Genomic DNA, 24,403 nt, shown 5'->3' on the forward strand with positions numbered 1-24,403 from the left:
AGCCTTTGAATCCACACAATTATCTAACTCAGAAATATGGATAATTTAATAATTGAAGGATCGCACATAAAAAATTTAAAAAAACTCGAGCAGCAAAATGATTTACTAGTAAAGAAAATTACTGGAAATAATTATTAAAAAAAAAAAAATGGTAGTTGAAAAGAAAATTCTAATTATATCTCATACCTGCGTCATAGTAATGACATGTTCATTTGAAAAACACAGAACCCAAAAGCCTTGAAACTAAATATAGAGTATTAAAATAAATAAATCAGGCTGTGATAATTTTCTCAAAGAAAAAAAAGAAAATTCATGGAGCTAAACCAACTAGAGGCACGGAAGAACAACTACTGAACAGCAGGCAGATAATTAAAATTTCAAATTGATGTGTATAATAACTCCCCATAATAATTTAAATGAAAGAGAAATGAAGAATGTATATGTGGTAATCCACCCTCTTGCAGAACCCAAAAAAAATTATGACAAAAAAGAACATGCATAAAGATGTTGATCCTTCAATTATCACTTCAGCTGATGTGTACGACCCACAACCTTTGTTTACTGAACTTTTGAACCTCGTCGACCCTCTTTGATATGCTTTATCATATCATTTTTGGAGATTTTAATATGATTTCAGGGCACACTGATGTACTTGACTTTCCCAGCTCTGTCCAAGTTCTTCAAGCCAATCCAGTTCTCAATGTAAAGCTTTGTCTGCAGAAAGGAGAATAAAAAGGGTTAAACGTTAAGCACTAGTGCAATGCTCACATTAACGCTTTGGGCAGCAAGTAGGGAGCTTTAGTTGATTGCACAGCTGCTGTTGGCTGTCTCATAGCTCTGCTTATACCACACTTTTCGCACAGATTTGAATGCCAGGATAGTTATACAGGACATCAAAGATTCTAATCAATGATATTCAGAGTTTTGTTTTTCTTCAAACTACACTACAGCAATTTCTCTTTGTAGAATGAATTAATTCTACCTAAAGTGGTTCAGGTTAGGTTAGTAATTTAACAAAATCTCCAAGCCATGGACAAGAAGCAGCAGAAGTAGTTGAATGTAAGAAGCTGAACATGATGAGCTAATCAAATGATTTGCCTGATCATTGCAGGATAAGTAATGCCAATAGAAGGCTTGTTCCTCTTCTCGTTTAAAGTTCTTGGTTCTTGTTAAAGAAATGCAACTTAGGCGGATCACAAAATAGATCATGTTCAACTACAACCTTCAGCAGAGAGCTCTACCTATGTGGATGATAATTAAGACATGTAATAAGCAATTTGTTTGTTTGTTTGTTTTTTTTTTTTTTTCAAAAATGGAGACAAATACCTGTTGAGGGGGCAAAACGGGTCTGAGTGCCCCATCTGGACAAAACCCGAACCAGGATGTTTCCTTTGGCACTAACACAGTATTGTTTTCAAACTGTTGATATACAAAGATAATATGGAGAATGGATATAAGCATGCTGCAATATCAAACTGTGTGCAAGTTGCGAAGTAGTCAAGAGACAATAAAATATCAAAGAAGATGAAGACAAGCAATCTAGAAGGATGTAAAACTCTGCCGATAAGTACCAGGTTCCTTAACCTACTGAACTGTTGCTTGCGAGTTGAATTCCTCTGACGAGGGAGTTCATTAGTAAGCATTGGAAGAAAGCTACATTTTTCTAGATATCCAACAATATTCTGGAGAGGAACAATGATTCTGATAGTCAAGCCTGAATCAGATATGACAGCAAACATAGTAATTATACCAGAGTATAAAATAAAGAATGCACAATAATTTACATAAATTGAGCAAATGCATCAAAATAAGGATGATCTACAATTTACAGAAAAATTCATAAACCTAACACAACAATGCATAATACACCAACATAACAACCAAGTTACATCAGCAACAAATAGAATCCAGGTTACAATAAGAAGTATGGAGTAATGAGCCGCACAACTCCTAAATTCAACAACTGAACAAAAAACATGCACACTTGTTTCAATAAAAATGGAAGTCACTAGAGAAAGCTACATGCAAAAGATAAGGCCATAGTAACTGTTGAAAGCCGAGGATTAATTCAGAAAGTTTTTTAAGTTTTAAATTCAAAGATGAGGGGCAACCAGATTTCACGAGATCTAACGTTTTAAGTCTTCATCTGTTTCCAAATCACTACAGGGGGGATAGGAGATAACCATTTGCACAGTAAGGTAGCAAAAGTTCCCATTGTAGCTTATTTGAAGTGAAGAATGATGGGATGTGAATATTGAATAAGATAAGTGGATAAGAGATGAGATGAGAAGTAAACGCCAAGTCCAGATACCCTCCAAACTCTTCAAACAGGTCTGAGTGGGATGAGGGCAGTCGTATCATCCTCCCTATCTAGCTGGAACAAGTGCTAGCAGTCTAGACTTTGGATGTATGTCAACTAAGGTGAGAGAACAACGCAAAAAATATTGCAACAGAAAGCTAAACAACCCATGCCCTCTGTAAGACAATAAATAGTTAATCCGTCTCAGCTATTTGGATTACTGCATTAATTATCTTTTGTGTGTTATTGCCACTAAAAGCAGCATTTTCAATTAAACAATGGTGCATATAATGCAAACTCAAAATGCAATACATAAGGATGACTCAGAAGATCACAGATAAATAAGAAAATAGTAAACTAGTAAAGTTCCTATTAATCTGGTTCTTACAGGCAGTCCTCTATCACAAAGCTCTACTACACCTTGACCTATTAAGGTACCCTGTACACAAAGAAACATTTTAGAATGTCAGGGCCTATGAAACTACCAGTAAAAATTAGGGGTATTTACGTGTAGGCCCTAATAAGTGGACTTATTGTCTAATAGGTCGTATGAAAAAAAATTATCATAAAAAAATGTCACTAATTGTAAGTTTTAGCGATAATTTATAAAAATCATAACAAAAAAAAGTTACTAATTGTTAATTTTTAGCGACATATATAAAAAAATTGTCACAAAAAAATATTTTTAGTGACAATTTTACCAAGACTTATTTTCAATAGAACTTGATGGGAATTAAGTCCGACTATTAGGACCTATTGGTAGTTTATTCTAAAAATTAATATACTAAAGCATCAAGAACATGAAAAATTAATGAGAAATAATAAGAATCTTACTCTCCGGTTCCACTAGACCTGATCATTTTGGCATGTTGCTTGGGCTCCTAACAGGATACAGTCTATGGGGAGGAGGAAAAGCAAACAAAGACTTCAATGTGTACAAGGCTGCACCCCTTCTGAATTTTTCTATAATAGAGTTACTTATTGGGGAAAACAAAAAAGAGACACTCAACATGTCATATTCTACCACAGTGAAAGATTTGCACTCAAACCAACTAAATTATATTAAATCCAGAAACTTTATATTAGCTGATTTTATTCCAGTAGATTCCTTTCTTTTTCCCAGTCCAACTGCCATCAACAGGATCATCCAATCTCCAGTAAACAAAGAAATACATAATTGAGTCTCAAGAAAAAAGACTATTAAGAAATAATGCTATAAAAATCCTACCCAAAAATTCTGCAAACTTTTATTATTACTGTGTGTTATCAAACTTCTAATAAATGTCTGCATCCATTATCCCTTGATCTAAAAATTAAGAGCAAAATTCCGAATATAGCCCAGAAAAGGGTGCTGGCATACCAAAGAACCAAAGCAGGTGGACTATTTGAGACAATGAATTAACACAGCAATAAGAGGTAGAAAGAGAACTTTTCCAAGTGCTGGTTTGATTACTTCAAGCCACCAAACTATGCATGATATAGCTTCAGTGTTTTTTGGGCTATATATTAACCATCATAATAGAACGGACATGATTCAAATAGAATCAACTGAAGAAATGGATCCATTTAATCCCAAGCAATTGCACAAAAAAGGCTTGTTGAGTTGGATTGAGTTGATTAGAGGTTAACAATCTTTTACTTCCTTCTATCTTTTTGTTTCTATACATACAGGTATCAAGTTTCCTTTTTCAGAAAGAAAACAGTACATGAAATTATGGAAAGTCATTCTTCTTGCTAGGTAATCAAGTAAAATTTGCCTGGTGCATGTTGCATCAAGAATGTAGGGCATAAAATAGAAGACATACAATACTCCTCATTAAATCACCAGGAAGAGAGCTACAATGTTGTAACAATGAATTTTACGTAAAAACAAAGCATAAATGTTGTCCGGAAAGATTGATGACCTTATTGCATGCAATTTCAACCTACAATAAACAAAGCACAGCTCAAATGACCACAAGACTAAGAAAAATGATGCATTCAAGCTGACAAGCCAAATAATGGAAGTCTGTAGAGGCATAAACTTGGAAGTCCGTTTTCCATTTCCAATTTCTCTGCAGAAAGTGAAAGTTATGTAACGGCATCATTACCCAAACCAAACTAAACCAAACCAAGCCTTAAGTCCCATCAAATGGGGTCGACTACATGAATCCTTCTTCTCCACACGGCCCTATTAAAGGCCATTTCATTAGTCAAATTAAATAGATTCATATCTCTATTTATAACGCTAGTCAACGTTAATCTAGGTCTACCCCGTCCCCTAACACTTCCATCTACCGTTACAACATCGTATCTTTTCACTACTGTCTCTGTTGGTCTCAGTTGAATATGACCAAACCATCTTAAACGATTCTCTCTCAACTTATCTTCTATCGGTGCTACTCCTACCCATTCCCGAATACACTTATTCCTAATCCTGTCTTGTCTAGTCTTACCACACATCCACCTTAGCATCCTTATCTCAGCCACACTCATCTTATCTACATGTTGTTTCTTGGTTGTCCAACACTCCGTTCCATACAACATAGCTGGTCTAATAGCCGTTCTATAAAACTTACCTTTTAGTCTAGTGGGTATTCGTTTATCGCACAATACCCCAGACGCACTTCTCCACTTACACCATCCCGCCTTAATCCTATGGGCCACATCTGTATCAATCTCTCCTGCTGTTGTGATAATCGACCCTAAATAACGAAAATGTTCACTCTTAGGCAGTTCTTGATTCTCAATCTTCACTTCTCCTCTGCTTTCATTGTTACTGTTACTAAATTTACACTCCATGTACTCTGTCTTAGTTCTGCTTATCCGGAATCCTTTAGATTCAAGAGCTTTTCTCCAAATTTCCAACTTTATGTTAACTCCTTCTCTAGTCTCATCCACTAACACAATATCATCTGCAAAAAGCATACACCATGGCACGTCATCCTGAATATTTATCGTCAACTCGTCCATAACTAAAGCAAAAAGATAAGGATTTAAGGTAGATTCTTGGTGTAACCCTACAGTGATAGGAAATTCATTTGTCTCTCCAGCTGGCGATCTAATAGTGGTCACCACCCCTTCATACATGTTCCTAATTACGTCAATGTAACCTTTTGTCACCCATTTCTTCTCTAACACCCACCATATTATATCTCGGGGCACTCTGTCATATGCTTTCTCAAGGTCGATAAACACCATATGATTATTTCTTTTCTTTTCTTTTCTTTATACTTTTCTATTACTCTCCTCAAAAGATAGATCGCTTCCATTGTTGACCTACCAGGCATAAACCCAAATTGATTCTCTGACACCTCTGTTATGTCTCGCAATCGGCGTTCCATCACCCTCTCCCACACTTTCATTATATGACACATTAGCTTGATTCCTCTATAGTTGTTACAATTCTGGACATCACTTTTATTCTTATAGATTGGCACTAAAATACTCTTCTTCTACTCATCTGGCATGTTCCTAGTCAACAAAATTTTGCTAAACAACTTAGTCAACCAAGCAACTCCCTTTTTACCCAAACACTTCCAAGCTTCAATAGGGATATCATCGGGTCCTAAAACCTTATTTGATTTCATCTTCTTAAGTGCAATCTCCACTTCAAAGTTCCTAATCCTGCGATAGAACCTATAGTCTTGGTTTATCGTATTACTGGCTATTTCTTCCCCTATTGTCGTACTTCCATGTTCCTCATTTAACAGTTTCTCAAAATAATTCTTCCATCTTTCCTTAATCTCATCATCCTTCACCAATACCTTAGAATCCTCACTCTTGATGCACTTTACTTGATTAAAATCTCTTGTTTTCCTCTCCCGTATCTTAGCAAGTTTGTATACCCTCTTCTCTCCCTCCTTACTATCTAGTCTAGTGTATAGGTCATCATAAGCTTTCAACTTAGTCTCTCTCACTACTTTCTTGACCTCCTTATTAGCCAATCTATAGCTCTTCAGGTTTTCCTCAGTTCTATCCTTCTGCCACTTTTTAAAGCACTCTTTTTTTGCCTTAATTACCGCTTGAACCTCTTCCCTCCACCACCAAGTTTCCCTAGAGCTGGGTTCCGTTCCTTTCGACTCTCCAAGCACTTCCCTTGAGATTCTCTTCATACAATTGGCCATCGAATTCCACATAGTGTTAGCATCACCTTCTAAGTCCTAAGTACCTTCCTTATCCATTCGATTCTTAAATATTTCTAGTTTATCCCCTTTTAGGTCCCACCATCTCGTCCTACGACGCCCATCATCCTTCCTAACTTGGTATTGCCCTCTAAAACATAAATCTAGTACCAAAATCCTATGTTGAGAGACCAGACTCTCTACAGGAATCACCTTACAATCATTGCATTTTAGGCAATCTACTTTTCTCACTAAGAAGTAATCTATTTGGCTCTTAACTAATCCACTTTTAAAGGTTATCAAATGCTCCTCACACAACCAAAAATTGCATTTGTTAATAAGTTGACTAAAGTCGTTGGGAAAAAAAAAACAAATAATTGTAGCTTACTGGCCACACAGTTGGATGTGAATCGCAATTCTATTGGCAGAGCTTTTAAAGTTAAATAAAGCACTATACACAGTTTTTATACACAAAGGCAAGGATCTATCCAAATATGATTTATTTCCATGATATTAACATTGCATCTTCTGCACTGGACAGTTGCCCAGGAACTGAACAGTGCTGAAAACCGATGCAGAAACCCCACTTAGCATAATTACCAAATCAATATCAAAATCATCGTATAAAAAAAATGCATTTTAGAGTTTGTTGTTGAAGGAGTGTTGAATAAATGTAACCTCTCTGCAATGTTATTTATTAGTTTTGAATGAAAATCCAAAAGGTTCTATAATCTCTTCATGGTATCAGAGCAATGTTAAGCTCCAACAAGCGAGGCACTTCAATGGAAGCCCTTTAATATGGTTATCACTTCAAATAAAATTAGTAACACGAGAAAAAAAATCAGAATATGAAAAAAAAAATATATATATATATATATATATGGTAGTTAAATCTAATTTGACACAAAGATCAGCAGTATACAGGGGCAGGGAAGCTAAGCAAATAAAACCATTTGGGACTATACAATCATACATGCTATTATCCTTTAGATCCAGAATAAGTGAACAGTTGCACAGTTAACTGTTTAGTATCTTGATAGGAGCATTGATTTCCAATTCCTGCCATAGTAAGCTCATTAGGCAACAAAACATTTACAGAAAAAATGAAATGAATAAAACAAATAAATTTCAATGCATAAAATGATCCAAACTACAATTATATTCCTAAATTGCACTAGTAATCAAAACGTAAAAGACAACAAAAAGGAAGTAGAACACCATTGAATTAAATTCACTAAGTTTATGTGAAACAAGTGTAGAGAGACCAAAGTTACAACTGATCAATATATTCAGAATGGAATAAGATGGACTCATTTGCCAGAGTTTAAATGCATATACAGATTATGGAGAAGAAGAAAAAAAAAAGGTACAGCATTTACCTTTTCGTTTGCTACAGGAAAGCTTCTGTCCAGAAAGTTTCCTGTTAACAAAAACATCTACAGAAACCTAAATCCTTGGCTCTGTTTGGTTGTTGAGAAAGTATGCATATACAGGAAGGAAAGTGGTGTGGTTGCAGAGAGATTTGAATGGAAAGAAGTTAGAGAAAGACTTTCCCGCAAAGCAATTCATTTTGTTCGGAGAATTGAACAAATTGCAGGCATAGGAGGAGAGATTCTCTATTTTGATCGTTTGATTCATCTATTTTGTGGATTTTTTTGTGTTGATTGTTTTTTTCTTTAATTTTAATAACTGATAAATAATTATAATAGGGTCCAGCTTGTCTCAAGTTGAGATCAAGATTGGATCCGTCCAGTTCGGCCCATGGGATTCATTTTTTGGGCCCGTTTTAATAATTCGAACTGTCAATGTGTAGAACTTGTTGAGTACTACATGCCTATAAAAAATCACGTTGATCGGATATGAATAGCTACGTGATCAAATCAGTTTTATAAAAAAAAAATAGACGGTGAAACAATTAACGGTTGATAAAAAACTGTTTTGTTCACATAGCTATCAATATCCGATTAACGTGAATTTTTACAGGCATATAGTATTCGACGAGTTTTACATATTGAACGGTTCACATTATCAAAACGGGACCCATGATGGGTCCCTACGGACCTAACAGCACGGTCCAGTCCGATCTTGGACTGAACCAAAACCACTTCCTTATAATTATATGATTTAATTATATTTGTTTTTAGATTATTGATTTATTTATAGTAAAATCAATTGTTCAATAATCACAATTTTATTACATTTGTCATTAAAAAAAATTAAAGGTGAGTACATTTTTAAAAATAAATTATTTATTTTTTAATTATAATAAATAAAATCATGTAATGAATCTAATTTTCCTTTTTTATATATAATCTACACAAAAATCGATAAATAAACAGTTTGATCAGCAAAATCTCCTAATAATAGGATTCACGCACTAAGGCCAAGTTTGGAAAGTATAAAAAAAGTCAAAAAGTCAAAAAATTACTCAAAAAGTTTAAAAGTTATCACTATTCACCAAAAGTAAAAAATTACGGCTGCACAACTCTCAATACTAATTTTTCCCTATACACTAATTTATACAATTTTTTAATACACATTTTTTCATAAAAAGTCAAAAATTTAATCCAAACATCCATATTTTTTTCTTAAACTTTTTAGTCCAAAAAGACAAAAAGTACACTTATTTAGGACACCCCAAACAACCCCTAAGTTTTTATCTACACAAGAAACAACAAAATAAACTTAAGTATACGAACCCACTGGTATTTAAAATTTAATTATTTTTTTATAAAAAAAGTTATTAACAAAATTAAATAATGAATTTACATTGACTTAAAAAATTTCGACAATTTCATCAGATCTATTCAATGAAATTTACAAAGAAAATATAAGCGAAGATATATCCCTGCCTAACACACTTTTATTTGTATGAAACTAACAAATACAAAACATAATGTACCAAATTTTATTGGATATATTATGAATTATTTATAATGAAGGGAAGAGAAGATGAAATTGGGATAAAATAAAAGTGAAAGTGAACCAGACAATGAAAAGCCTAGAGAAGATTATTGGCCATGTCTTAAGAACACCCATCACTCTGATAGTATTAATTATAATTTGATCAATGAAAAGCACCAACTCTATAGCTAAAAATAAATAAAGATTATTAGGGTTTTGCAATTAATGTTACTAATTGGTTTGCTTGGATCTTCTTTTCAATCAATATTAATTGTTTTTAGATTTTTGAAAAACCTAGTCATAGCTACTACATTGCATAAGCTTAATAAATGATGAAGATCATTGAGAAAACAAATTTACTAACCTTTTAAATGTAGTAATTGTCATTGTCTTTAACAAATCTATATATCTATATATTATATAAGGAGAAAGACAATTTCTAATGAGAAATCTCTTTAGAGTTTCAAACTCTCATTCTAAAATTATTGATTTTTAATTTATAAAATAGATTTTAAAAAAATTATTGACTGATTTATTTATTTTAAAAATAACAATTATCCCCTAATTTATAGATTTCAAATGGAAAGATAACGAAAATATCTCTATCTCACCTTAATTTATGGATTTTAAATAGAAAGATAACAAAAATATTTCATAATCTCTTCATTCTAATATCTCTCACTGATTTTCAAAAAACAAATATTAAAACTTGTTTCCCTTGTCTCCCCAAAAAATCAAATAATATTTTTTTATGAGAGTTGTGGGTATTTATTTATATCTTATATATTACATTATAACATAACAATAAAAATAAAAATAAAAATAAAACAGATATACAAATAGATAAAATTAATAAATTTGATTTTTATTTATTGTCGCGCCCCACTTTTATATCAACGGATACCATTACCAAATCCTTCATTATAACACAACTTCAAAGATCATGCGTAGAAATTTAATACATTAATGAGTATTATTGTTAAACATTCTCTCATTCGAATATAAAATGAATGCAACATGAGATAAAAATAAATAAATTGCCCGTAAGCTTACATCTTTTAAATTAAAAGCAAGGGCTTATTCCTTTTACATCAATGGCATTCCGCCTACAAATAAAAGGCCCCGTGGCCAACACATAAAAAAGATCCTCGATTTTGAAACCCTTCTCGACGTTCACCTGAAAATGGATTAGCAATATGGAATGAACATAAAGTCCAGTAAGGATCCCAATATGATCCTAAACAATAACAACATACAGATAGCTATGATCATGAATGCTTTAGATCATATCATATACATAATGTGACAATTTATATAGAAATTGTGTGTGTCAATTTCCGACCACACTGCCAAATTAGTACTTAGCTTGAGAGCACCAGCAGAATAGATTAAGCCCGAATGACCTGCAACAGAAAGAAGAGATTCCGACGGGGGTTCATCCATCCGGGGGCACTCCGACGATCAAGTCAGTTATCTCTCAAAGATAGCAAAAATGTTTAACTCACTATTCAGAATATAAATTGTGTACCTTAGACCTATGAGGGTGCCTCCCTTTTATAGCCAATACAATCCTAGTCCCAATAGAAGTCTAGCTCTAGTGGACTTAGGATTGCTGCTAATCTTGGACTCCTAGTAGGATTGTGATGAACTTCTCTAAGAGTCATATCTTTACCCAAACTGAAGTCTTCTCTCACTTTAGGACTCTTATCCCTTATCCCGGATTCCGATATTCTCCCAGATAACCTCGGCCTAGCCGAGATGATCTCGGCGTCATGACCAGGACACGTGGCACCCCGGCTGGCACTTCGGTGACACCTCGGCCATGTATCGTCATTAAAAAATTATGTCCCCACAACTACCCCCTAGTTTCTATTACCTCGGCATCCTGAGGTGATAGAACCTATATCATTCCTTTCATTTAGCACGTCGACTAATCTTCGCTTTATCATTCATTGCCGAAGTCATAACTTTATCATTTTAATATGACCAAGACCTATAGTCTGCTTTCATCAATGTTCTGGAACTAATAACCAAGTTCGTTTAAGCTGAGATCGTCTCCTTAGCCGAGGTTTTTGCTTCATTATATTGAGAACTTCAAGAGTTTCAACACGCGTATTAGCTGTCACGCATTGCTATTCAACCATTTCTACCACACGTCTGTCTCCCACTATACCGTGTCCGATACGCGCCATTTAAGTCGCCTTGTGCCTACGTGCGCCGTCTGACAAATACGTCATTCTAGGCTCATCAATTTCATTTTGCCGCCTTTTCGCTTTTTTGACAAAACTAGAACCCTCTCTCTTCGTCTTTTCACTTTACATCATTGTCTTCGTGCAAAAACTCTCTCTCTTTACTCTCCTAAATCCTCCATTGCTGCTTTTGCGAAGCTTTCTGCAACCAGTCTCACTCTCTCCTCCGGCGAGGCTTCTGCTGCACTTTCTTGTTTCCGGCTACCGTCTGATCCCGGCAAACTTTACTTCGGCTTCATTTTTCTTGGGTGAGTCACTATTCCTTTTTATTTCAATTCCTTGTTTCTCTTCAAAAAACTTTACTTTATTATTCGTTGCTATTGCTGTTTTTCTCAAGTTCTTGATTTATGAATCACTGTAGAAACCCCATTTTTGACCGACCTTAAGACTCAGACGTCATCGATTGAGCGCTCGGTGATTGCGCATGTTGTGCTCGTTTCGAGTTTCTAGAGTTTTCGGCTGAGTGCCTTGCCTCTGGGCCTCTGAACTCTTTGTGTTTCGGCTCGGTTTATGGACCGAACCTTGTTTTCTCTTCCCTAGAGAGAGGGAGAGGTCTTGTAGACCACCTCTTTGTGGTCGTAGACCACTTTTCTCGTTTGGAGACCAGTTTTCGATTTTTGGAGCCTTCGGTCGCGCGCCTTGACTCGGGACCACTTAACGTTCTCCGTTTGTCGTGGTTTTTGAACCACACCTTGTTGCCTCTGCCTAGAGGGACACTGTGGTCTGGGAGACCACTTTTGTGGTCGTAGACCACTTTTGATGCCTATAGACTAGTTTTCGAGGCTCCCGGCTATGCGCCTTGCCTCCCAGACTTTCGTCTTGCATCCTTTTTGGTTTGTTTTTGGTACAAACCTTGTTTTCCTTGTTTGGAAGGTGGTACAAGGGTGGGGGACCAGCTCTTACCCTTGGAGACCATTTTCCTTCTTGCCAGCCAATTTTCTGGTCAAAAAATTGGTTTCCTTGGTCTTTAGGCCACCTTTTCTGGTCGGCCACCAAACCATTGCCTTGCTTTCAGTGTGTAGATCACCTCTCCCCTGTGGCCGACCACTTTTTGCCCTGGCTGACCACTTCCACTGGTCGGCCGACTAGTAGAAGTAGTTGGCCGACCACTTTTCCAACTCATTCCTAGAGATATTTTCTATCCAGTTGTCACAACTGGAAGGCACTAAAACCATCCTCCATACACATATGGAGGGATAGCCTTAGACCCTTAGCTTGTCCAACAAGCTTACACTTTTGTTCTCTATTAGAGAGAACCTCCTCCCTTCTCCTCCAGGTTCAGTTTTTTTGGCTGGAGCTATAGATACACATATATCTCTATATCTCTCTCTTGGCCTCATTTTTGTGCTTAGAAGTGTAGTTTTGTCATACTATTACACACAAACACACACTCAAACACCATCCTTTTGTTGCTGAGGCTCTTAGAAGCTGGTTTTAGTGTTTTTGGTTTGGTTTGAGCTCAAAAAAGTTGTTGGGGTTGTAGCTTCAAAGTGATTCTACAAGGGTGAGCCTTTAACCCCTTAAACCCTTGTTTTGCTTATGTTGGGGGTAGTCTAACCCCTCTTAGGCCTTGTTTGACCTTGTTCTTGTGCCATCTTTTTAAGCTATTAGGATCACCTTGTTTTGGCCTTCTCACCACTGAAACTCAGAGAAATTTCAGTGGTGGAAATGGTGTTTTAAGGTTCCAAATAGGAGAGGGTCATCCCCTCTCCTTATGTCTTGCATGCTTGCTTTGAATGCCTCATGTGTGAGCATGTTTCTTAAGCTTATGTTGGCCATATCTTAGCATGTATTTGGGATTATTTCAGCATGACATACCACTGTTTTGACTTGGTTTTGTCACCCCTTGCATGGTTTATACACTTGTAGTGTATTTCTCACAAACTAGTTTTGTATGCTTCATGAAATAGCATGTCTTTCTAGCTTGTTTTGGGGCCATCTCAGTAGGTTTTTGGTGTTTTTTTAACATGCCTTAGATCTATTTTGGGTTTGTTTGATAGCCTCATGCATGCTCCATGCACTTGTAGTACAATTCCATGAACTAGCCTAATGTGTATCATGTTTTAGACCATCATTCTAACATGATTTTGGCTTAACTCTAAGAAGCTTTTGTCCATGTTTTAGCATGCTCTAGCTCTGATTTGTATTTTTTTGGTCATGCATGCCATGCTTTGTATAGCTATAATGCATTCTAGCTTGTTAGTCTTGTGTATCAAGTCCACTAGCATGCATTGCTTGGTCTATTTGAATGATTTGGCATCATTTGTTATGTGATTTCAGTGCATGCTTCATGTTCATGCATTCACATCTTTCACTCTTTCAATGCGTTGGAGGGTTTGCCCTTTATGCCTTAAACATGAGTCATTGCGTATGCCTTCATGCCTAAGCTTGCGAGCTATCATTTCAATGTGTTTTTGGGGTTATTTTTCCATGATATAACTTTGATTTTTGTTGGCAAAGCCATCTCATGCTTGGTCTTGATAGGTGTAGTGTAATCCACCTTATTTGCCTTGCATATTCCATGCCTTATGCCCTTCATGCTAGCTTGTTTTGGCTTCCTTCCATACATGTTTTAGTATCATTTTGACATGTTCTAGGACTATTTTAGGTCGCCTTGACCATATGCTTCATGTTTTGCATAGTTGTAGTACAAATGCCTTGCTAGTTTCAAGCTTTGGGTACCATAGCATGCTTCATTTGTGTTGTGTACATGATTTGGCATCAGTTACCATGACATTTCAGATCATGTAGCATTGCCATGTTCCCACTTCATTCATTCTTTAAGTGCCTTTGAGTGTTATGCATTATTGCCTAGCTTATGGCCTAGCGTGTATGCTTGCATGCCTAGACATTTGAGCCTCCATCTTAGCATGTTTTGGTCTTTGTTTAGACCTACTTGAGCTCTATCCATGGTTGATTCATGCATTTGTGCCATGTATTGCATGTCCCCTTTGTAGTCCTCTTTGCTAGCTTTAATGCTTAAGGACCTTTGCATGCCATGCTTATATTGTTTGAATGATTTGGCATCATTTTTTGCTTAACTTTAGAGCTTATAGTGTTGTTACACTTCCACATTTGTCACTTCTTTAGCACTCTTGAGGGTTGTGCTCTTAGGCTTACTTGATGAGCCATTGCATTGAGCATGCTTGTCTTGATCTTCATGCCTTAGTTTCATCATAATGGCCACTAATTTGGGCATGACTGAGGTCTGCCTATTTTGGTTTAAGTCTATCGAGCATGATATGTGAATGTTGTTATATTGCATCATGTTGTTGCATGCTTATGTTGCCTTGCATTGTGTATCCATGCATTAGCATTGTTTGCATGTCATTAGCTTTGTTAAGTTGATCATGTCACATTGCATTGAGTATGCCATGTTGTTGTTTGCATTGCGTATGCCATGTTGTTACATTGCATTGCATAAGCCATGTTATCTTTTACATTGTGTATGCCATGTTGTTGTTTGCATTGTGTATGCTATGTTATCTTTTGCATTGTGTATGCCACGTAGTTGCATTGTGTTTTGCATGCCTTGCATTGCATGTTTGCATGCTTAAGTTGCATTACATGTTTGCATTCTTGAGTTGCATTGCATTTGTTTGGATTAGGTATTAGTCCAAACACGAGAAATGATGGACGTTTCATACTTGAAGTGATGAAACGTGCCTCAATTCTCGATCGCCGACCCTCTTGATCATATATGATAGAGTTCTAGGCATTTATGTGTTTATGTGTGCATTCATTTTACATTGAATTGTGCAATTTGGCTTCTTGGCTATCATGCATCGAGATGCGTGATTGGTGGCCTGCGGGTCGAGAACCACACTCCCTTGAGCTTATGAAATAATAGGGAGGGTGGTTGCGCACACATATCTTGCAAATACATTTCCATGCCCTTTCTTGCTCTCTGTTGTACCAAAGTGGAGAAGTACAGCAAAATTGGTTAGCCGACCAGAAAAACTAGCTGGCCGACCGCTTTTTCTAGTCTGTAATATAGAAAGTGGTCGGCCAGTGGCTGGAAAGACCCCTAGGTGGTCGGCAGCCCTTCCACAGGTCCCCAAGGTGAGTTAGAAGCTTTCTGGAGCTTGGAGCAAGGTTCTGAGAACAGTTGGAAACAGAGGCAAATCGAGGCATCGCGACGGATTTCAGAACGAGGCGACCGAGCATGCGTGTATTCTTCTCCCTTTGAGGACATTGCTTTACTGCTTTACTTAGCTAATTTGCTTAGCTAGTTTATGCTTTGATTTTGTACCTAATTAGTTAATGCGTTTAACTATTTAATTTGTGTTGTAATAGCTTAATTAGTTGGCTTGTTAGTTGGCTAGTTTTGTGATGTAATAATTAGTTTAATTAGCTTAGATTAGCTAGTTAGCTTCTTATTCGGACCATCCTTCGAGAGGGCCAACTGTTGTAATAAACGTGCGTGTGTGTGATGCATGTCTTCCAATCTCCATTTCTTTCTCCCTTTTACTTAACCGCTTACGATGGTTAGTTTTAGGGCATATTTCGATTAGCATACCTTATGCTTGCATGCATGCATCATTTATCTGTTTTGCATGCACCGGGCTCAGCGCATCATACTAACTGCATTGTATTTCAACTCCAAGTTGAATACATGTATCGAATTGTCGCATTCATATGCCATTCTAGATAGCCGAGTCTATCTTAGTTGCATTTTTGCATGTGTTGCATTAGCTATCTTAACATGAATTAGGATCATGCGTGATTTCTAATTAGTTCTCCGTTTTGGCTCAGAGTACACTGTGAGTGTTTACGCTTTAGCATACTGCATGTGTGTAAATGCTGCCATGTTAGCATGCTTGCCATGAGGCTAACTGCTTATTTGATTAACTGTCTGAGTGCCTGTGGGTGAAGGTTAGATTGCTTGAATTGGAACAATTCATCAAATCCCCGATTTAGCCTACTTGCGAGTAGCAAACTTCAAATCATTTTCACAAACGAACATGCAATGTTTTGTTCCAACTTAGACGATCTAGTCTATACTTGTATGCTGTGCGCATCACATAGTAATTCTAGGTTAATAACCGGAATAAGAATACATGTGTTTTCAAAAACAGTATATCATGCTTAGTATAGACCGATCTTTGATCGGGCGAGTGGAGGTGCTCATTGCATGACCTTCCCCTCTCGTACCCAAGTTCTTGAGCCGAGGCAACTTTGGTGATGATGGACACGTGGCCTTAGGCACGAGTTAGGGTTTCCTAAATTTTTCCAAAAACAAAACATTTAGGTGGCGACTCTGTATCTGGAAAAGCAATCCATGTTTGGCACTTCTTTATAAAATCAGTTTTCCAAAACGATTTGCCGGATTTTGAACTCTTTGGTGATTTATCAGTTTCACATTGCACTTTGTGAGATTAGATTCAGAACCATGACATTGAGTCCGAACTGTAGTAGCTCAGAACAAAATGAATTCCCGCTGTCGCGATGCGGACAGCGGGCGTGCTCGGGTGCGGTCTACAATCACGTATCTAAGCACGTTTATTTTATGATTTTCCTTTTGCCCAATTCGTGTCTTGAATACACACACACTGCTCACAAATTTGTTCACTTTTGCCACTGTTTTTGGCCTCGCGCCTTGTAGACACCCCATTTTTGACCGACCTTAAGACCCAGACATCACCGATTGAGCGCTTGGTGATGTTGCATAATGTGCTCGTTCAGAAGTTTCAGAGTTGCGGCCGTGAGCCCTGCCTTCGGACTTCCGAACCCTCTTCTGTACCTTGTCTCGGTTTGCGAACCAGACTCGATTTTCTCTGTTTCTTTTCCTGAGGGAAGGGAGAGGTGCCGTAGACCATCTCTCAATGTCCGTAGGCTACATTTGGTGGCCGTAGGCCATTTTGCACATTTCGGAGTCTGGTTTCCGGTTTTTCCGGACCGTTGGCCGTGTGCCTCGGTTCGGGACCGCCTAACCATCTCCGTTTGCTCTGATTTTTGGCATACTTCCTTTATTCTCCCTTTTGAGGGACACTGGGGTCTGGGAAACCCACTTCGTGGCCCAATGCCACTTTCGGTGCTTAACAGCCCATTTTCGAGACCCCGAACTGCGTGTTTTGGTCCCCGAGCTTTCGTTTTGCAACGGTTTTCGTTCATTTTTGGCAGGTACCTCTGTTTTATCACCGGGGAGATCACTGAAGGGTGGGAGGCCAGCAATTGTTGCAGCAACCAGTTATACATCCTCCGACGCCCTCCGGCGCCCGTTTTTCGCACTTCCGGGCTAATGTTGAACACCTTGGGCCCATTTTCTCGAACTTTGAACCACATATTTGTGATGTACACACATGAGAGGACCCTAAAAGTTGGTGGCCGGCCATTAATTCAACTTGACCCTTTTGACCCCCTCCTTCCGGGCTAATGTTGAACCCCTTGGACCCTTTTTCTTGAACTTTGAACCACATATTTGTGATGTACACACATGAGAGGACCCCTAAAAGAGGTGGCCGGCCAGTAATTCAAATTGACCCTTTTGAACCCCTCTTTCCGAGCTAATGTTGAACCCCTTGGACCCACTTTCTTGGACTTTTAACCACATGGTTGTGTTGTACACACATAAGAGTACCCCACCAGTTGGTGGCCGGCCAGAAAATATGATTGAACCTTTTGACCCCTAGCCGGCCGGCTAGGGGGTGTGGCCGGCCGGCCACCTGGAGCAAAAGTAATAGGCCGGCCGTGTTCCTTGCACTATGCACTTTACAGCTGTGGGGCAATATCCCCCAGAAAAGATATTTATCCGGGGGATATTTTGTGGGGGAATTTTGCTCTCCTTTTCCCCCACCTTTACACCCCCTTGTTGGCCTATATAGCAATCAAGCCTTGTAGTATTTTGGGGTTAGAAAAATTCTCCTTCAAGCATTCATACACAACTCCATCTTCATCCTTCTCAATTCTTTGAAAAACCCTAAGTCCCTAACCATCATTCCTTCTACACCACCAAGCTCTACCACCACCACCTCATTTCCAGCAACAAGGAAGGTTTCTCAAAGGCTAAAGAAGCTGCAAATTCATCCAAGAAGCAACAAAAGTTTGAGTCTTCAAGGGTAAGTGATACTTTTACCCTTTTGACCCTTTTTCTTGATCTATTTGTAAGCCCCACTTTATTTTTGTTTCAATCTCCGGCCCTAACTGAAAAGGGCCCTCTTTTGAGCTCATCTTCACTTTTCATTAAGGGCTCAACCCTGTTTGAGCCCTCCATAATACACTTGCTTCATTGATCCTCTTATATGTCATGATTTTGCATGCTATTTTTGGCCCATGAGCAATTTATTTTCGAGCATGTTGTAAACTGACATTAGGCTTATTTTGAGCCCCTCTTCAACATTGGAGAAGGGCTTAACATTGTTTGGTACCTCCATGTGTCACTTGTAGTTATATCCCTTATTTGGCCCCATTTTTGCATAAATTGGCAGCCCCCTTTGCTTCTGTTTTTGGACCTTGGTCCGAACTGAAAGTGGCCTTATTTTGGCCTATACTTCATGTTTCATTAACACGTTTTTTCTGTTTGGTGATTATTTTGTATACTTCATGTTATAGCACCTTTTGAGCCTCAATCTTGTGCCTTTTTTTTAGCATGTTTGTATATTGATTCGAGGCTTTCCATATACTGTGAACATTCATATTTTTGGTCCCTCTTCAATGTTGTAGAAGGAAATTTTTCAGTTTGGGTTTTTCTTATATCACTTGCTTCATTACCCCTCTTTTGGTCCCTATTCTTGCATGCCATTTTTGCCATACCTATGCTTGCTGTTTGGCCATGTTTATAACTGTGAAAGTGCCTTTTTTGGGACTGTCTAGCTTCTGTCTTTGCATTGCATGTCCATGTTGTGCATATTTGGCATAGCTATAGGCCATTTCGGGTGCCTAAATTCGCATTTCGGGACAATTCCTTGCATTTCATGTCATTTCGCCCCATTTCGGGACTGTTTTCCCCCATATTTTACTGACTGAAATTCCATTAGAATGATTGCTTTCCATTTCTATGTCATTGCACCGCATTCTATCATTGCCTCAGTTTGCGTGCCCGTGTGCATGCATTTCGAGGCACTTCATTTTCATCATTCGGCATCCTATGTGAGTGTGGCTGAGGCTCACTCATGTTGGTATAAGCCCATTTGTCATTTCCATGTCATTTCATCGCATTTTGTCGTCGCCTCGGTTTGCGTGCCCGTGTGCACGCATTTCGAGACACTCCATTTTTATCCGCCGGCATCCTATGTGAGTGTGGCTGAGACTCACTCATGTTGGTATAAGCCCATTTGTCATTTCCATGTCATTTCATCGCATTCTGCCATTGCCTCGGTTTGCGTGCCCGTGTGCACGCATTTTGAGGCACTTCATTTTTATCCGTCGGCCTCTTATGTGAGTGTGGCTGAGGCCCTCTCATGTTAGTATAAGTCCATGTTGCATTCTGTATGTCATTTCCATGCCATTGCATTGCGTATGCATTGCCTCGGTTTGCGTGCCCGTGTGCACGCATTTCGAGGCACTTCATTTTCATCCATCGGCCTCTTATGTGAGTACGGCTGAGGCTCTCTCATGTTAGTATAAGTCCATGTTGCATTCTATATGCCATTTTCATGCATTCACATCGCATTCTATCATTTCCTCGGTTTGCGTGCCCGTGTGCACGCATTTCGAGGCATCTCATTTTTATAGCATAGTGCATACTAGGTTATATCTTAGATCGCATTTAGTCATTTTTCTCGGTTTGCGTGCCTGTGTGCACGTATTTCGAGGCATGTCATTCCATAGCATTGTGTATGTTAGGACTGTATCTTAGTTACATTCATGCATATCATGCATATTACATCGTATTCGGGATAGGAGTTAGCCCGGGCACGGGAAACGAGGTATGTTCCGTACTCCGAGTGACGGAACGTATCTCAATTCCCCAGTCACCGACACTCCGGATCATCCATGATGGAGCTAGGTTCTTGTTGTGTTTACACGTGCATTCATTCTATATTGAGTTGCACATTTCGACCCGTCTGCCATCATGCATCGATATGCGTGATTGGTGGCACGAGGATCGAGGCATGCATATATCTGTGAAAATACATTGCTATGCCCCTTTCCTGCTCTCTGTTGTAGTAAAACGAAGAATCAGCAACCTTTTGGGGCTTGGCACGCATTTCAAGAACAGGTGTAAACAGAGGCTAATTGGGGCATTCCGGTGGATTTCCGCGCAAGACAATCCGGACATGCATCATCCATCAGAAGCAAGGCAGTCCCTGGCTTGCATGCCAATTTTATTTGCTTTCTTAGTTAATTCATTAATTAATTAGGAATTTGTATAATATTTGGACTGTAATATTCTTTCATTTGGGACTGTATTATTTATTCGGACCCTCTGTGCGAGGGCATAACTGTAATAAGTGTGCGTGTGTGTGATGTATGTCTTCCAACCCCACGTCTTTCTCCCTTTTATTTATCCGCTTTTGATGGTTAGATTAGGCATATTTCAATTAGCATATAGTATGACAGCATGTTTGCATCATTCATCTGTTTTGCATGCACCGGGCTCGGCGCATCATACTAACTGCATTGTACTTTCAATTCTGAATTGAATACATGTTAGCTGTAGCATTTCATATGCCATGTTTAGAATAGCCGAGCCTGCTATAGTTACATTTTGCATGTGTTGCATTAGGCATTTTTGTATACTTAGGATCATGCATGATTTCTAATGTAGTTTCTATTTTGGCTTGGAGTACTCGGTAAGTTTTATGCTTTAGCATCCTTGCATGCGTGTGAGTGACTGCCATGAATAGCATACTTACCATGAGGCTAATTGCTTATGTGATATAACTGCCTGAATGCCTGTGGGTGAAGGTTGAGTTATCTGGATTGGAATGAATCATCAAATGTTTGTTTCAAGCCCACTAGATAGTGGCAAAACCATCTCTTCTAAGCCCACCTGCGAGTAGCAAACCATCTTTCAAATAAACAAGCATGAAATGTTTTGTTCCAATTCGGGTGACCCAGTCTATACTTGTATGCTGTGCGCATCACATAGTAACCTAGGCTAATAACCGGAATAAGAACACACAATGTTTTCAAAAATAGATATCATGGTTAGTAGAGGCCGATCTTTGATCGGGCGAGCGGGGGTGCTCACGAAGTGACCTTCCCCAATCGTACCCAAGTTCCCGAGCCGAGGCAACTTTGGTGATGACGGACACGTGGCCTTTTGGCACCGAGTCAGGGTTTCCTAAATTTCCCAAAATAAAATATTTAGGTGGCGACTCTGTATCTGGCAAAGCAGTCCATGTTTGGCACTACTTTTTCAAAAAATCAGTTTCTCAAAACGATTTGCCGGATTTGAACTCTTTGGTTCAGATTAGGAACCGTGACATCAAGAGTCCGAGCTGTAGTGACCCTAAATGAACAGAACGGGACTAACCCTCCCGGGGCGTTCGGGGACGTCTACACGCCCTTGTGCACACTTTGTCACAGTGTTCTTGATAGTTCATCACTATTCTTGATTCTGAAACACGCTATTGTTTTCTGTTTTCTGTGTCTTTTCCAGATTCGTGCCTTCAATCTTCGTTTCCATAGATCTAGGTTTGGGATTTGCTTGTAGAACCCACAAATTTTAGGAAAAACTGAAACGAATTCCCCTTAAAATCCCCACAAATTCTAACCCCAGCTCACATTTAGGTTTTAGCCGAGGTCCTTCAAAACCGTCACAAAACACTTCTTTCTGAAATCCCACACCTTCCCCTTAAGCCGACATCATGGGTATGTGGAAGCACAGGAAAGACACCCCAACCAAGTTAGAATACTTTAGGCAGGAGTTTTCCATTCCAGCCAACGTTCACCTTAGGTTGACTGGGGAGGACGACTCCATTATGCCCACAGTCAACTCCATGCCCTTCCCGGTCGTCGCCTTCATTGAGTGTGGACTCAGGCTTCCACTAGACATCCTTTTCCGAGAAGTCCTCCATTATTACAAGCTTAACTCAATGCAGTTAAACATTAACTCATACAGAGTCATTAATGGTATCATAGCCTTAGCACGCTGAGAAAATGCTAGGGTGACCTTAGCCGACATCTAATACTGCTACACCATGTGTGGCCTCAAATTAGAAAAAGGCTATGTCTACCTCCCCAAACCGAGGTCTACTGAATACAAACTTGTTGCCAACCTCCCAGACTCCAACAAGGGAGCCGGGGATGATTACTTCATTATCTCGGGCAACTAGGAGTCTGCTCCAAATGACAACCTTCACCTCTACCCTCTCAGTCGAACGGTATTCGTAGAGGGTAATGGTAAGAGCCAAGTGTGACATTTTTTCAAGCCTTTAATACTTTGTTCTTTCCATATGTTCTAACATCTGTTTTTCTTGCAGTTCTTCCATAACCACCAAAAGACTTCCGGAAGTCCGTCTTCCCCAGCAAGGATCTAAAGAAGTTACTGGACCTGCCAGTCCACAAGCGGAGAGCTCCTTTACTGCTCAACTTCATCACGACCTACAAGTCGGTACTTCCTGACGTCCCAAGGAAATAGAAAAGTAAGTCTCCTCCTTCCGCCACAACTCCACCAACAACTTCATCATCTCAGCCAGATCAGGGGTCAACCTCAGATCCAGCAAAACAACCATCTACCTCGGCTCCACAGCTGATCCTACCATCCCAACGCCGACGCCGACGCTGAACTGCAATTCCTGTCGAGATGGGTCGCAAGAAGGCAGTCGCAGAAGATCTTCTAGTTGACATCCCTGACACCGTCAACGCTCAACCAGCACAATCCCAGCCTCAACCAACACCAAAGCCTAAAAGAATGAAGAAGGCTCAGCCTAAGGCAACGGTGACTCAGATTAACACTGAGGACACCTTGCCAATTTCAAAATTGGCTGAGAGCGAGAAGACCCCCTCCGTCCCCAAGAAGAGGCCCGCCGAGGCCGAACCATCCCAATCAACTCGGTCGAAGAGGCCGAGGTCCGAATCGACAACAGCTTCGGGCTTCATGAAGTCTGACTCCCCCTGGGCCCCCCCAATCACACTAGAGGACAGGCCGGTCAGAGCTAGCGATAGTGTCGATGACGTTAACGTCGGCGTTGCCTTTACTACAACTTTGCTCCTTCATAGAGATCTCGATCGCAACGCCGAGATGAGCCAGTATGAAAACTTCGCCTTGGTGCTGCAACACTCCGTTCAAGTAAGTTCCTTCACTTGGTAATTTTCTTTCTCTATTTTTCCATACTTAGAGAATTTCTACTAACTTTTGTTTTATCCATTTTCTTTTAAGCGATCCAGCACGCCCACTCCTTCTCTATGCAATCTTTTGAAATAAGGAAGGAGTTAGCCGACAAGATCAGGGAGGTTGGTGGTTTATAGAAGGCCATCGAAAGGGCTAAGGCAAAAATGAAGACACTGTCAGATTAGGCTGCGGCAGCCATTAAAGCCAAAGACGTGGCCGAGGAAAAAGCAAATGCGACAGAGCCTATTAAGAAGGTTCCTGAGGCCGAAAAGAAAAAGCCCGAAGAAAATATGGCCGAGGCCCAAAAAGAACTCCAAGATGCCTTAGCCACAAAGGAGGCCGAGATCAAGGCTGCCGATGAGAAGGCATACGCAGAGGGGGGCGGCCGACGTCAGGGAGGACTACAAAAAACAAGTGAAGCAGGCATGCAACAAGGGTTTCACCCTTGGTTGGATGACTGCTCTCAAGAAGTTGGACGTCCCCGAGGACTCCCCCCTCAAGAATGCCGACGACCTCCCCCTGTCATTCCCGCCTGCTCCAAGCCAATCCGAAGACGGTTCTGAGTCTGAAGAGGAAGCTTTAGTTAGGAAGATAAAAGACATTGCTGGGGCCAAGCCCCCTACTCTGA

General features: G+C 39.3%; 1 protein-coding gene across 6 annotated transcripts; it reads right to left on the reverse strand.

Moving 5' to 3' along the window:
* Positions 1-332: 332 nt before the first annotated feature.
* LOC114265388 (uncharacterized) lies at positions 333-8,579 on the reverse strand. 6 transcript variants are annotated; one of them, XR_014348091.1, is made up of 4 exons: positions 7,782-8,579; positions 2,688-2,738; positions 1,327-1,714; positions 333-714 (listed from the first exon to the last, which is right to left on the reverse strand). XR_014348091.1 is itself a non-coding variant. In XM_082901146.1 (4 exons), the coding sequence occupies exons 2-4, from the start codon at positions 1,641-1,643 to the stop codon at positions 634-636; spliced, it is 246 nt and encodes an 81-aa protein (XP_082757272.1). In that variant the 5' UTR covers positions 1,644-1,714; positions 7,782-8,579; the 3' UTR covers positions 333-633. The 6 variants fall into 6 exon arrangements, 3 of the variants coding, with proteins under 3 accessions (XP_082757272.1, XP_028062015.2, XP_082757271.1); XR_014348090.1 differs by lacking the exon at positions 2,688-2,738 and adding an exon at positions 7,376-7,461; XM_082901146.1 differs by lacking the exon at positions 2,688-2,738 and having other exon boundaries at positions 1,327-1,419; positions 1,572-1,714.
* Between the last annotated feature and the right edge of the window lie 15,824 nt (positions 8,580-24,403).

This window comes from Camellia sinensis, chromosome 13 (assembly GCF_055761805.1).
Source record: "Camellia sinensis isolate YWXY chromosome 13, ASM5576180v1, whole genome shotgun sequence".
NCBI classification, from domain to species: domain Eukaryota; kingdom Viridiplantae; phylum Streptophyta; class Magnoliopsida; order Ericales; family Theaceae; genus Camellia; species Camellia sinensis.

Bases quoted from the DNA above. Each gene is read 5' to 3' on its own strand.
- LOC114265388 (XM_082901145.1), bottom strand. From the start codon at position 1,739: ATGTTTGCTGTCATATCTGATTCAGGCTTGACTATCAGAATCATTGTT. The intron at 1,420-1,571 runs GTACTTATCGGC...GTATATCAACAG, and splicing joins TCAGTAGGTTAAGGAACCTG to TTTGAAAACAATACTGTGTT. The intron at 715-1,326 runs GTATTTGTCTCC...TCCTTTCTGCAG, and splicing joins CCGTTTTGCCCCCTCAACAG to ACAAAGCTTTACATTGAGAA.